General features: G+C 36.7%; 1 protein-coding gene across 1 annotated transcript in view; it reads left to right on the top strand.

The window, feature by feature from the left end:
- Positions 1 to 12,679, top strand: part of LOC126821486 (AT-rich interactive domain-containing protein 4B) — a 338,016-nt gene that overhangs the window by 313,022 nt on the left and 12,315 nt on the right. The window contains exon 22 of the mRNA XM_056101477.1: positions 4,413 to 4,559. Coding sequence (XP_055957452.1) covers positions 4,413 to 4,559 — 147 coding nt within the window. The remainder of the gene's footprint in view (positions 1 to 4,412; positions 4,560 to 12,679) is intronic.

Below are 12,679 nucleotides of genomic sequence, written 5' to 3'. Positions count from 1 at the left end.
GCTTTGGGACACTATAACTTTAGTTCTAATTAAGTAGATAAACAATTTGATTGGTTGATGCTTTGGGACACTATAACTTTAGTTCTAATTAAGTGAGAGTGATGAAACTTGGTGTATAGTTTCATTACAGTAATACCTTGACTAAGATCGATAATGAGCATTTTCTGCTCAGATTAAGCAGAGCGATAAGCAATTTGATTTGCTGAGACTTTGGAACACAATAACTCTCCTTCGAATTGAGTTAAAATGTTCAAAATTGGTGTGTATGCTTATTGTCCCCCGCCTTTCGAAGAAAGCAGGGGACTATTAAAATGGGTTCGTCCGTCGTCTGTTTGTCTGTCTGTCCGTCACACTCCTTCGAATTGAGTTAAAATGTTCAAAATTGGTTATCATCACCCAGTTGTGCAAACGAAACGTCTTTATACAAACTTTTCCTTTTTATAAGCTCGTTTATATAGTTTATGCTTTAGTTCTTGAAGAAGCTTTCCAATGTATTACCCCTGTAATTCCTCCTCTTTTATCTGTACAATATTTTCGAAAAAAATGAAACGAAATCCACTTATGTATACATTTAGGTTACATTATAGCCTACATGTCCCGACTCAACTTGCCACATTACATGTCATAATATTATAACCAGGTATTGATAAAAGCATCAATTGAGCAATTCCAATACAATCCAATACAATGAATATAGGCAAGGTAAATAAACAAATAAATGGAAAAAACAAATTGAAAAAGAAACTATTATAAATTAATTAAATATGTAGTATGCAATAATGAATTGACATTTAATGACAGAAAGAAAACAGTGAACTTTGCACAACTTGCAGCAAGATGGAAAATAGACCCGTTGATACAACCAAACTCTAGATCTGTAGGCATAGAGCATGTTTTCCCCTTAATATGCTATAATTATTCCATCAAAAACATTGTATGCTTAGACTATAAGTAAAGATATACTGTTTGATTGTTCAATACTTTGTAAAAGATAATTTGTGATAAATTTATATGTGTCCTCTAATTATTTTCCTATTTCGGCAGGGGACATCAGCCTCACTGTTGGCTTGTTCATTTAACTCCATATTTAGACCCTATCATGAGCATTTATATCTGCTCAAGACTAAAGTTATTCCACCATTCTGTATTCGCATACAACCCCTTTTGTCGGAGGCTGGTATCAGCCTTGACAGTATTACGAATACCCCTTTCTTTAGGACTCCACCGTGGGCTATATCGCCCCCAAAGATCGATTTTGATCTTACTCAACATAAGAAGAGAGATACTAGCTTGACGGTTTTTCAGTCTCTCTTTCAAGAGCTAAGGTCTAAAAATGGTGATTATGCTCCAATATATACAGATGGTTCGAAAGATGATGATCGGGTAGCTTTGGCTACAGTGACACCATCTGAAACCATTTCTGTTCGCTTTCCACCTGCTGCTTCCATTTTTACAGCTGAACTCCAGGCCATTCTTCAGGCTTTAGAGTTCATTCAACCATCATCCAATTTAAAATATATTATTTTTACTGATTCTTTGTCATCATTACAAGCAATAAATAACAAACAGCTTGATCACCATTAGTAGCAGATATTTACCATCTGCTACTATCACACGAGTTGAGCAGCAAGGACATTGTCCTTTGCTGGCTCCCCAGTCACATGGATATAAAAGGGAACGATCAAGCAGATTTGGCTGCCAAGTCTGCCTTAGATCTTCCCTTATCCTATTTTTTAATTCCATACACAGATTTTAAATCTTGCATTAATCATTTCATTTATGGCCGCTGGCAATGGTCTTGGGATCTTGCAGGCACAAATAAACTTCATCACATTAAGCCTCTCTTAGGAGACTGGCCCAACTCCTATAGAACCAACAGGAGGGATGAAGTTGTTTTGTGTCGCTCTCGCATTGGTCATACCTTTTTAACACACATTTTCATTTTGAAGCGAGAGCCTCAACCGAAATGTGTTCACTGTCATGTTCCTTTGACTGTGAAGAACATTTTGATTGAGTGCAATCATCTCAGGAACATAAGATCGAAATATTACCGTTGCCAGTCTCTATGTCATTTATTTGCCCAACCGGGCTTATATTGTAACCTACTAGACTTTTTAAAAGAGACATGTTTTTATCATAAATTTTAATTGTATATTTATCATTTCATTTTTGTATTTTAAATATTAATATGCCTAAAAGGTTTATTTTATTTTTAATTCTATTTACTGTGATATTGTTTTATTTATGCATATAATACTTTATCCGTGATATTTATTTAACTTGTCTCACATAAATCACCATATGTTTGGCGCAATATAGCCAGGTGGGTGCTGACGAATATAGTGAAAATCGGCCCAAAACTGACAGACAAAATGGCCGCCCCTCGTTCTCAAATAGCGTAAAAATATGGTATATCAAGGTTGTGGACCTTATAGAGGTCTCAATTCTTCTACGATATTGCTGAAACTTGAAATATAAGTTTATAACCCAAAGATCTTGGTTCCTTTCGATGGTCGCGCATATTGGACCGTAACTTCCTGAATTATGGCCCCTTATTGTACGGAAAATAAAGTTTTTAGCTTGTGGACCCTATAGAGGTCATAATTTTTATCCGATTTAAAAAATCGTTTTAAGTATATCACCATTACACCCTAAGGACGGCTAAGTTTGAATTTCGTGAAAATTGGCCCAAAACTGACAGACAAAATGGCCCCCCTTCGTTCTCAATAGCGTAAAAATATGGTATATCAAGGTTGTGGACCCAATAGAGGTCATAATTTTTATCCGATTTTGTTGAAACTTGAAATGTAAGTTTATAACCCAAAGATCTTGGTTCCTTTCGATATTCGCGCATATCTGACAGTAACTTCCTGAATTATGGCCCCTGATTGTACGAAAAATTGCGTTTTTAGCTTGTGGACCCTATAGAGTTCATAATTTTTATCCGATTTAAAAAAACGTTCGAATATATCACCATTACACCGAAGGGTCGGACCAAAGTTGACAGACAAAATGGCCGTCCCTCGTACTCAAATAGTGTAAAAATATGGTATATCAATGTTGTGGGCCCTCTAGAGGTCACAATTTTCTTTTGATTTTTATGAAACTTGAAATGTAAGTTAATAACCCAAAGATCTTGGTTCCTTTCGATATTCGGCATATCGGATAGTAACTTACTGAATTATGGCCCTTGATTTACGAAAAATCGCATTTTTAGCTTGTGGTCCTTGTAGAGGTCACAATTTTTATCTGATTTAAAAAAAATGTGTGAATATATCACTCTTACACAATAAGATCATGGATCCTTTTGATAATCGCGGATACCTGAACTTAACTTCCTGAATTATGGCAAATTGTGTTAAAGTATGCAATAGGAAGGTTGTGAACCCTCTAGGGGTCACAATTTTTTTTCCGATTCTGATGAAACTTAAATCATATCTTTATATCCCAAAGATCTTAGTCCCTTTTGATATTTGCGCATTTCAGACCATAACTTTCTGGATTATTGCCCCTGATTGTACAATATAGGTTTATCACCCTAAGATCTCGATTCCTTTCGATATTGGCATCTATCGGACCGTAACTTCATGGATTATGGCCCCTGATTGTACGAAAAATCACGTTTTTGGCTTGTGAACACTGTAGAGGTCACAATTTTTATCAGATTTTGTTGAAACTTGAAATGTAAGTTTATAATCCAAAGATCTCGGTTCCTTTCGATATTTGTGCATATCGGACCGTAACTTCCTGAATTATGGCCCCTGATTGTACGAAAAATCGCTTTCTTTTTAGCTTGTTCTCTATCCATCTCTTGCAAAATGTGGGCATATCCTGCCTGGCAGCCGCTGGTTACATTGTGTTGTGATGTCTTTGCAAGTGATGTCTTTGCAAGTGATCAATCAATTGCCAGGGTCAGCCTTTAAAAGAGCTACGACCCTACACGGCCCATTAATTCCCTGGACATTACATTGTCTTTGACAGACATGACATGCGAAATGTAAATTTATATCGTGGTGAGACGTGTGGCTGATGAAAAAAACATATGCTACGATAAGTCGACATGTCAAAACTGGACATTGTCGATATAAAATGAACACTTCATACCAGAATAAATCCAAATATTGAATTGTTGCTCACCTCTATGGCAACTGCATTCTTCCTTTTGTCCCCAACTCTATCACTTGGATGATTTTGCCTGCACTGTATAGGGTTTCGTCCACCTGTTTGCTTTAATATCAGTAAGGTGTTAATTCATCACAGTCTTGGATTTAAAATGATATATTTCATATAAATGTCCATACATCACTGGGACATTTTTGTCTCACTTAAACCATCTTTCTAGCCAATATAGTACGAAAAAAGTAGCTGGTTGGTGTATGTTTTATTCAATGGCAAAGCTTTGTTTTTTATAGGTGAGGGAATTTTATTAGAAGGTGAACAAAAGATAGAATTTATAACTGAGAAAATGAAAGAAATCCGTATGGTATATTTTAAACTAAAAGCAGAAGTAGCATCAATAGACAAACGTAGAAAGCGGGCTAGGCGTAAGGAAAGGGACAGTAAGTATATGTATCTTTAATATCACCCAATAATACATTCTACAGTAGATATCGCTTGTGTGATATATTTCATAATCTTTACATGAATTTGATTAGTCAGTTGAAAAGGAACTACTTTTTTATACGCCCACATTTTCATGTGGACGTATTATGCTGTCGCCCCTGTCCGTCCGTCCACAATTTGTTTGTGGACACTCTACAGGTCACAATTCTTTTCCGATTTTGACGAAACTTGAAATATAGGTTTATCTCCAAAAGATCTCGGTTCCTTTCGATATTGGCATGTATCGGATCGAAACTTCATGGATTATGGCCCCTGTTTGTACGAAAAATCACGTTTTTAGCTTGTGGACACTATAGAGGTCACAATTTTTATCCGATTTTGTTGAAACTTGAAATCTAAGTTGATAATCCAAAGATCTCGGTTCCTGTCGATATTCGCGCATATCGGACCGTAACTTCCTGAATTATGGCCCCTGATTGTACCAAAAATCGTGTTTTTAGCTTGTGGACCCTATAGGTCATAATTTTTATCCGATTTAAAAAACCGTTCAATTATATTACTGATACACCCTAAGGATGGCTGAGTTTGAATTTCGTGAAAATCGGCCCGAAATTGACAGACAAAATGGCCGTCGTTCGTTCTCAAATAGCGTAAAAATATGGTATATCAATGTTGTGGAGAGGTCACAATTTTTATCCGTTTTTCTTGAAACTTGAAATCTAAGTTGATAATCCAAAGATCTCGGTTCCTTTCGATATTTGCGCATATCGGACCGTAACTTCCTGAATTATGGCCCCTGATTGTACCAAAAATCGTGTTTTTAGCTTGTGGACCCTATAGAGGTCATAATTTTTATCCGATTTAAAAAAACGTTCAATTATATCACCGTTACACCCTAAGGTTGGCTGAGTTCGAATTTCGTGAAAATCGGCTCGAAATTGACAGACAAAATGGCCGCCGTTCGTTCTCAAATAGAGTAAAAATATGGTATATCAAGGTTATACCATGGCCGCCGTTTGTTCTCAAATAGAGTAAAAATATGGTATATCAAGGTTGTGGACACTATAGAGGTCACAATTTTTATCCGATTTTGTTGAAACTTGAAATGTAAGTTTATAACCCAAAGATCTCGGTTCCTTTCGATATTCACGCATATCGGACGGTAACTTCCTGAATTATGGCCCCTGATTGTACCAAAAATCGCGTTTTTAGCTTGTGGACCCTATAGAGGTCATAATTTTTATCCGATTTAAAAAAACGTTGTGTTATATCACCGTTACACCCCAAGGACGGTTGAGTTCGAATTTCGTGAAAATCGGCCCAAAATTGACAGACAAAATGGCCGCCGTTCGTTCTCAAATAGCGTAAAAATATGGTATATCAAGGTTGTGGACCCTATAGAGGTCACAATTTTTATCCGATTTTGTTGAAACTTGAAATGTAATTTTATAACCCAAAATTCTCGGTTCCTTTCGATATTCGCTCATATCGGACCGTAACGTCCTGAATTATGGCCCCTGATTGTACGAAAAATCACGTTTTTAGCTTGTGGACCCTATGGAGTTTCGAATTTCGTGAAAATCGACCCAAAACTGACAGACAATATGGCCGCTGTTCGTTCTCAACTAGAGTAAAAATATGGTATATCAAAGTTGTGGACCCTATATAGGTGACAATTTTTATACGCCCACATTTTCATGTGGACGTATTATGCCGTCGCCCCTGTCCGTCCAGATGTCCGTCCGTCCACAATTGTTTGTGGACACTCTACAGGTCACAATTCTTATCCGATTTTGACGAAACTTGAAATATAGGTTTATCTCCAAAATATCTCGGCTGCTTTCGATATTGGCATGTATCGGATCGAAACTTCATGGATTATGTCCCCTGTTTGTACGAAAAATCACGTTTTTAGCTTGTGGACACTATAGAGGTCACAATTTTTATCCGATTGTGTTGAAACTTGAAATGTAAGTTTATAACCCAAAGATCTCGGTTCCTTTCTATCTTCGCGCATATCGGACCGTAACTTCCTGAATTATGGCTCCTGATTGTACGAAAAATCGCGTTTTTAGCTTGTGGACCCTATAGAGGTCATAATTTTTATCCGATTTAAAAAACCGTATTATTATATCACCGTTACACCGTAAGGAAGGTTGAGTTCGAATTTTGTGAAAATCGGCCTAAAATTGACAGACAAAATGGCCGTCGTTCGTTCTCAAATAGCGTAAAAATATGGTATATCAAGGTTGTGGACCCTATAGAGGTCACAATTTTTATCCGATTTTGTTGAAACTTGAAATGTAAGTTTATAACCCAAAATTCTCGGTTCCTTTCGATATTTGCTCATATCGGACCGTAACTTCCTGAATTATGGTCCCTGATTGTACAAAAAATCACGTTTTTAGCTTGTGGACCCTATAGAGTTTCGAATTTCTTGAAAATCGACCCAAAACTGACAGACAATATGGCCGCTGTTCGTTCTCAAATAGCGTAAAAATATGGTATATCAAGGTTGTGGACCCTATAGAGCTCACAATTTTTATACGCCCACATTTTCATCTGGACGTATTATGCCGTCGCCCCTGTCCGTCCGTCCACAATTGTTTGTGGACACTCTACAGGTCACAATTCTTATCCGATTTTGACGAAACTTGAAATATAGGTTTATCTCCAAAATATCTCGGCTGCTTTCAATATTGGCATGTATCGGATCGAAACTTCATGGATTATGGCCCCTGTTTGTACGAAAAATCACGTTTTTAGCTTGTGGACACTATAGAGGTCACAATTTTTATCCGAATTTGTTGAAACTTGAAATGTAAGTTGATAACCCAAAGATCTCGGATCCTTTCGATATTCGCGCATGGCCCCTGATTGTCAAAAAATCACGTTTTTAGCTTGTGGACCCTATAGAGGTCATAATTTTTATCCGATTTAAAAAATCGTTTTATTATATCACCGTTACACCCTAAGGATGGCCGAATTCGAATTTCATGAAAATCGACCCAAAATTGACAGACAAAATGGCCGCCGTTCGTTCTCAAATAGCTTAAAAATATGGTATATCAAGGTTGTGGACCCTATAGAGGTCACAATTTTTATCCGATTTTGTTGAAACTTGAAATGTAAGTTTATAACCCAAATAGTCGAGTAAAAATAGCAGAAAATAGTGATGGACCGAGAATAAATTGCAAGAAATTGTTTTTTGTCATTTTTCGACGCTACAGTACACTTCCCGCTCTAAATTTCCCTTGCGAATTTAAATAAACCGCCGACCTCCACGATTATCTAAAACCACCGCGATATTTTAAAAAGTCGGACTTTCCACGCATGTACAGTAAGCACACCCATAGCTGGTTTGAAATGGGTTTATTTATCGTGCGATTCCACGGCAGTGATATCGTAGTCGAATATCGGCTAATACGGCATGCAAAAAAAAAGATTGTTAATTTAACACGGTTAGACACACAGATTTTACTGGCTTATATTGAAAAGAAACAAATATCAAACAGGCTTTTAAATAATAAAATAAACAGAATTATGGCTGTACCGATACATTACTTCATCAATATGTTCGACATTTTTAAGACTTGCATCGATCGACTATTTCAAATTCATTCAAATTACAAAAATTTCAAAGTTTACACACATAGATGCTGGTCTTACCGTGGGCGAAAGTTTTGTCCATCGAAATAGCCATTTCCATTCTGACAAATAAGTCACACAATGCATTTTAAATTGATAAATCACACCTGAACAAGTAATATATCTTCGGGTTTAAATCACAAATAATTAAATGCCTTCATGTCCTGTTTTTAAGCACACATACATAGCCAGAAGTCACCGTCAAACTTGCTGGACACATGTACAGTCGGATAATACCTTGATGGCCTTTTCATTTCGGCACCAAAGAGTCTGCGTCAATGCATACTGTCAGTCAAGGTTCCTAATTAATTACGTGAATTCACGTGTCATCAAAAGGAATTGATAATTGACTAAAATAGAAGCCCCCATAACAACAAATTGCTGCCATGTCGTATTCTTGTAAACACTACTTTTATTCTGAATTGTCAGTAAGTAATCATTATCCAAAATAGTTGATCTCATTATTAAAGAACAATTACAATTGGGACGCGACCAATCTGGATTTTCACACAAATTAGGTGCCGTTGTCATGGCTAAATTACGAAGGGGCTACGATGAATAGAACACCCCACAATATACATCATGTATTACCAGTAGGTTACAAGTGATTCTATTAATTTTATTTACGATAAAACTCGGGATTTAAAAAATGTGGATATAAGAGATAATTCAACTTTTGAATCGGTACAGACTTAAAGGTTGGCGTATGCACCGTGTGAAAAGAATACTATCATCATATTCGCAGTTGACATATTTGTCCCCCGCCTTTCGAAGAAAGCAGGGGACTATTAAAATGGGTTCGTCCGTCTGTCTGTCCGTCTGTCTGTCCGTCTGTCTGTCCGTCACACTTTTTGGGACACAATAACTCTCTTCCTAATTGAGCTAGAATGTTCAAACTTGGTGTATGTGTTTATTAGGTCAATGCCTTGATGGAGTTCGAAGATGAGCATTTTCCGCTTAGGGTAAGCAGAGATAAGCAATTTGATTGGTTGATGCTTTGGTACACGATAACTCTCTTCCTAATTGGGCTAGAATGTTCAAACTTGGTGTATGTGTTGATTAGGTCAATGCCTTGATGGAGTTCGAAGATGAGCATTTTCCGCTTAGGGTAAGCAGAGATAAGCAAATTGATTGGTTGATGCTTTGGGACACGATAACTTTTAATTGAGCTAGAATGTTCAAACTTGGTGTATGTGTTTATTAGGTCAATGCCTTGATGGAGTTCGAAGATGAGCATTTTCCGCTTAGGGTAAGCAGAGATAAGCAATTTGAGTGGTTGATACTTTGGGGCACGATAACTCTCTTCCTAATTGAGCTAGAATGTTCAAACTTGGTGTATGTGTTGATTAGGTCAATGCCTTGATGGAGTTCGAAGATGAGCATTTTCCGCTTAGGGTAAGCAGAGATAAGCAATTTGATTGGTTGATGCTTTGGGACACGATAACTTTAGTTCTAATTAAGTGAGATTGATGAAACTTGGTGTATAGTTTCATTACAGTAATACCTTGACTAAGTTTGATAATGAGCATTTTCTGCTCAGGGTAAGCAGAGCGATACGCAATTTGATTTTTATATGTGTCCTCTAATTATTTTCCTATTTCGGCGGGGGACATCAGCCTCACTGTTGGCTTGTCTGTTAATAATATCATTCGTTGAACCGGTGGTGATATTTGTTTTTAATTTGGCACAAAAATCATCCCTGATATCGCACCATGCCCCTTTAACTAACTAAAGCATGCGTATGTTGGGCAATTTCCTTTGTACTCTTTGATGTGTGTTGTCTTTGATGTGAGTAATTGTCACCTCAGATACTATTAATAGTCTAAATTCTGTCCAGACAAGATTCCATTCATAAGAACTTGTTAGGTGTTTTATTGAAAACGTCTTCGATATGTTCACGGAAAAAATGAAAATTAATATTTGTTTCTGTGATAATTATTGGAAACCAAACCGGATTATTTTTTTAGGATATTTATCGTTTACCATATAAATACGGTAAGGAGTTTGTGCGTTGCATTTATAAGTTAAAGTATAAAAAAGAAATATATTTAAAGGGGTGAAGGGGCTATTTAAGACATGATATTTTTAAGTCGTTTGCCGTCAACTAAAACGTTTTGACATGTTGATCTGTTTTGCAATGTGGGAAATGGGGAATCTATATCTTAAAGTCAAATACGAAACTGAAATATGTAAACAGTCTTCCAGCTTCTATCCAATACATGACATTTAATTTTGGGGACATAAAATATATATTGAACGTTGGTTGCCGAATCGTCATTTTAATTGAATTACATGTATTGTTAAACTAAATATCGGGGAGAAAATATACCTTACTCGCAAGTTGTGCCAATTCGTTTATTTCTACGAGTATCGTTAAATTCTTGTTCATAATTAAAACTGATAATAAATCAGTATATAAAAATGTTGTTGTTAGTTAGTTGTATTTTACGTAACGTCCGCTTCCACCGAGGTGATATCGCAGACAAGTATATATAAAAAAAATTAAAAAAATAATCTCCAGCATATTTTAAGACATTCACGTGCAAATCGCTACCTTCTAAATATGTTTATTGTCGTCCATTTTCAGACAATGTTATCAGAATTCACGAAACATGGTTTCATTGTCTGCTTGTCAGATTAACTAATGACATCGAAAATTGCTATGTGTATGTGCTTTGTGGTACGATTCACAAATTAAATACCGATGTACATTATAAATGAATCCAGCATTACGGACAGGGGGGTTGGGATGGCCTAGTGGTCTAGAGTGTCACGCTTCGACCTCTAGTTGGCCGGTCACCTCTGGCTTGCGGCTGTGGTTTCGATCCCAGGTGTGAGCGTATGTGGCTTGGAGATAGGGGCGCCTTCTCAACCTCGTGGGTTTACTCCGGGTACTCCGGTTTCCTCCCACAGCAAAGACCCCTCCGCGTGCGCTAAGATCATTAAAATGAACTTGTCTGCGATATCACCTTCGGTAGAAGCGGACGTTAAACGCTAAGAACAACTACGGACATTTTAGGAAATGAATGCAATTCATTGGTACACATTAGTTATTTGTCCAAACGCAATTTGAAAAGAGTATTATGAATATATGAATTACCGGTGAACTAAAACGACTAATATACTCGTGATATTGTTCCATTAAATATGTGTTTCTTTCTAATAACCTTGTGACAATATGGACTAGATTACTCCGACTATTTTGAATCACTGTGGACCATAATCCGCCGCGAATTTTATGTTTCAACCGACTATGATCCTGCGCGAATTTCATATTTTCGCGGACAATAATCCACCGCGAATTTTATATTTTCGCGGAAATTTTTCCTCCCAGATCCTCTCTAATTCCACGGAGTGTATAGGAGAAAAATGCCACGTTTTATGAGCGGAAAAAAACGCTCACAAGGACTAATTTCATACTTCCGCCCGAAGTGTACTGTATGGGACTTGTAAGTCGCAAATATGAAAATCGGCCCTCAGATAAGTGTTCTACAGGGGTCAAAGTTCAAGGTCATGTCAAAATGAGGTAAAAATGAAAGAATTGTCATAAAATCCTTAATATTTGTCATAAAGTATCAAACTTAGTGTCAAACTATGGGTTTTCAGGGGTGCTGAATCCAATGCAACCATTATTTATGTCGCGCGACGGCGCTATGACATCATGAAGTCATTTGGGAATGACGTCATGACTCTTAATTCCGCGATTTATCATCATAATAGGGCCCTAATAGAGTATCGACACTTGACTTTATACATGGGGTTATCGGGGATGGACAATCAAGGAAAGAAAATGCGACAAAACGCATTTTTGAGAGACCATTTCAATAGAATCCGATCTACTAGGTATTTCGTTTCAAGAATTACAACTATAGCTTTCGTTACAAACAATATTTTCTCTTATTACAATTAAAAATATCAATAAAAATGAAGGGCAAATGCAAGACAATTTAATGATTATACATATTCACATAGATTGTAGAATCTAGAAATAATTTCTAAACGAAAAACTTCAATATTATCTTAAGTTTTAATACCTCACCGTGCGACATATGACTGGGTAACTCGGAGTTACCTTGTCCGGAGTTACCCGATCCCGCCGTTTTTCAGATCCTCGAAAATCTCCGATTTTGGAAGCCGACCGAGACTAGAAAAAGAGGAGATATGACCCTCGGTGATACCTTACGGAAGGCTCAGTAGCAACTGCAGTAAAAAGCGCGACTGATATACGACTGACTATATACAAACAATCTTGAAGTTGTTCCACTAAGAAAGTCCAGTAAAAGGCTGATCCTTAGAACAACTTCAAGGATTTATAGTTACATAGCATTTGTCAACAGCAGAGAAACATAAATAAATTACCTTAAACAAAATTATTAAATTGTAAAAATCCCTAAAAAACCATAATAAAAGTATTATAGTTTAATTTAGAATAAATCCAAATCTATATCATCCTCATCTTCATCATTGT

This window comes from Patella vulgata, chromosome 5 (assembly GCF_932274485.2).
Source record: "Patella vulgata chromosome 5, xgPatVulg1.2, whole genome shotgun sequence".
Taxonomy (NCBI): Eukaryota; Metazoa; Mollusca; class Gastropoda; family Patellidae; genus Patella; species Patella vulgata.
The sequence above is the reverse complement of the archived record's forward strand: the minus strand, read 5'-3'. Positions and strand labels throughout refer to the sequence as shown.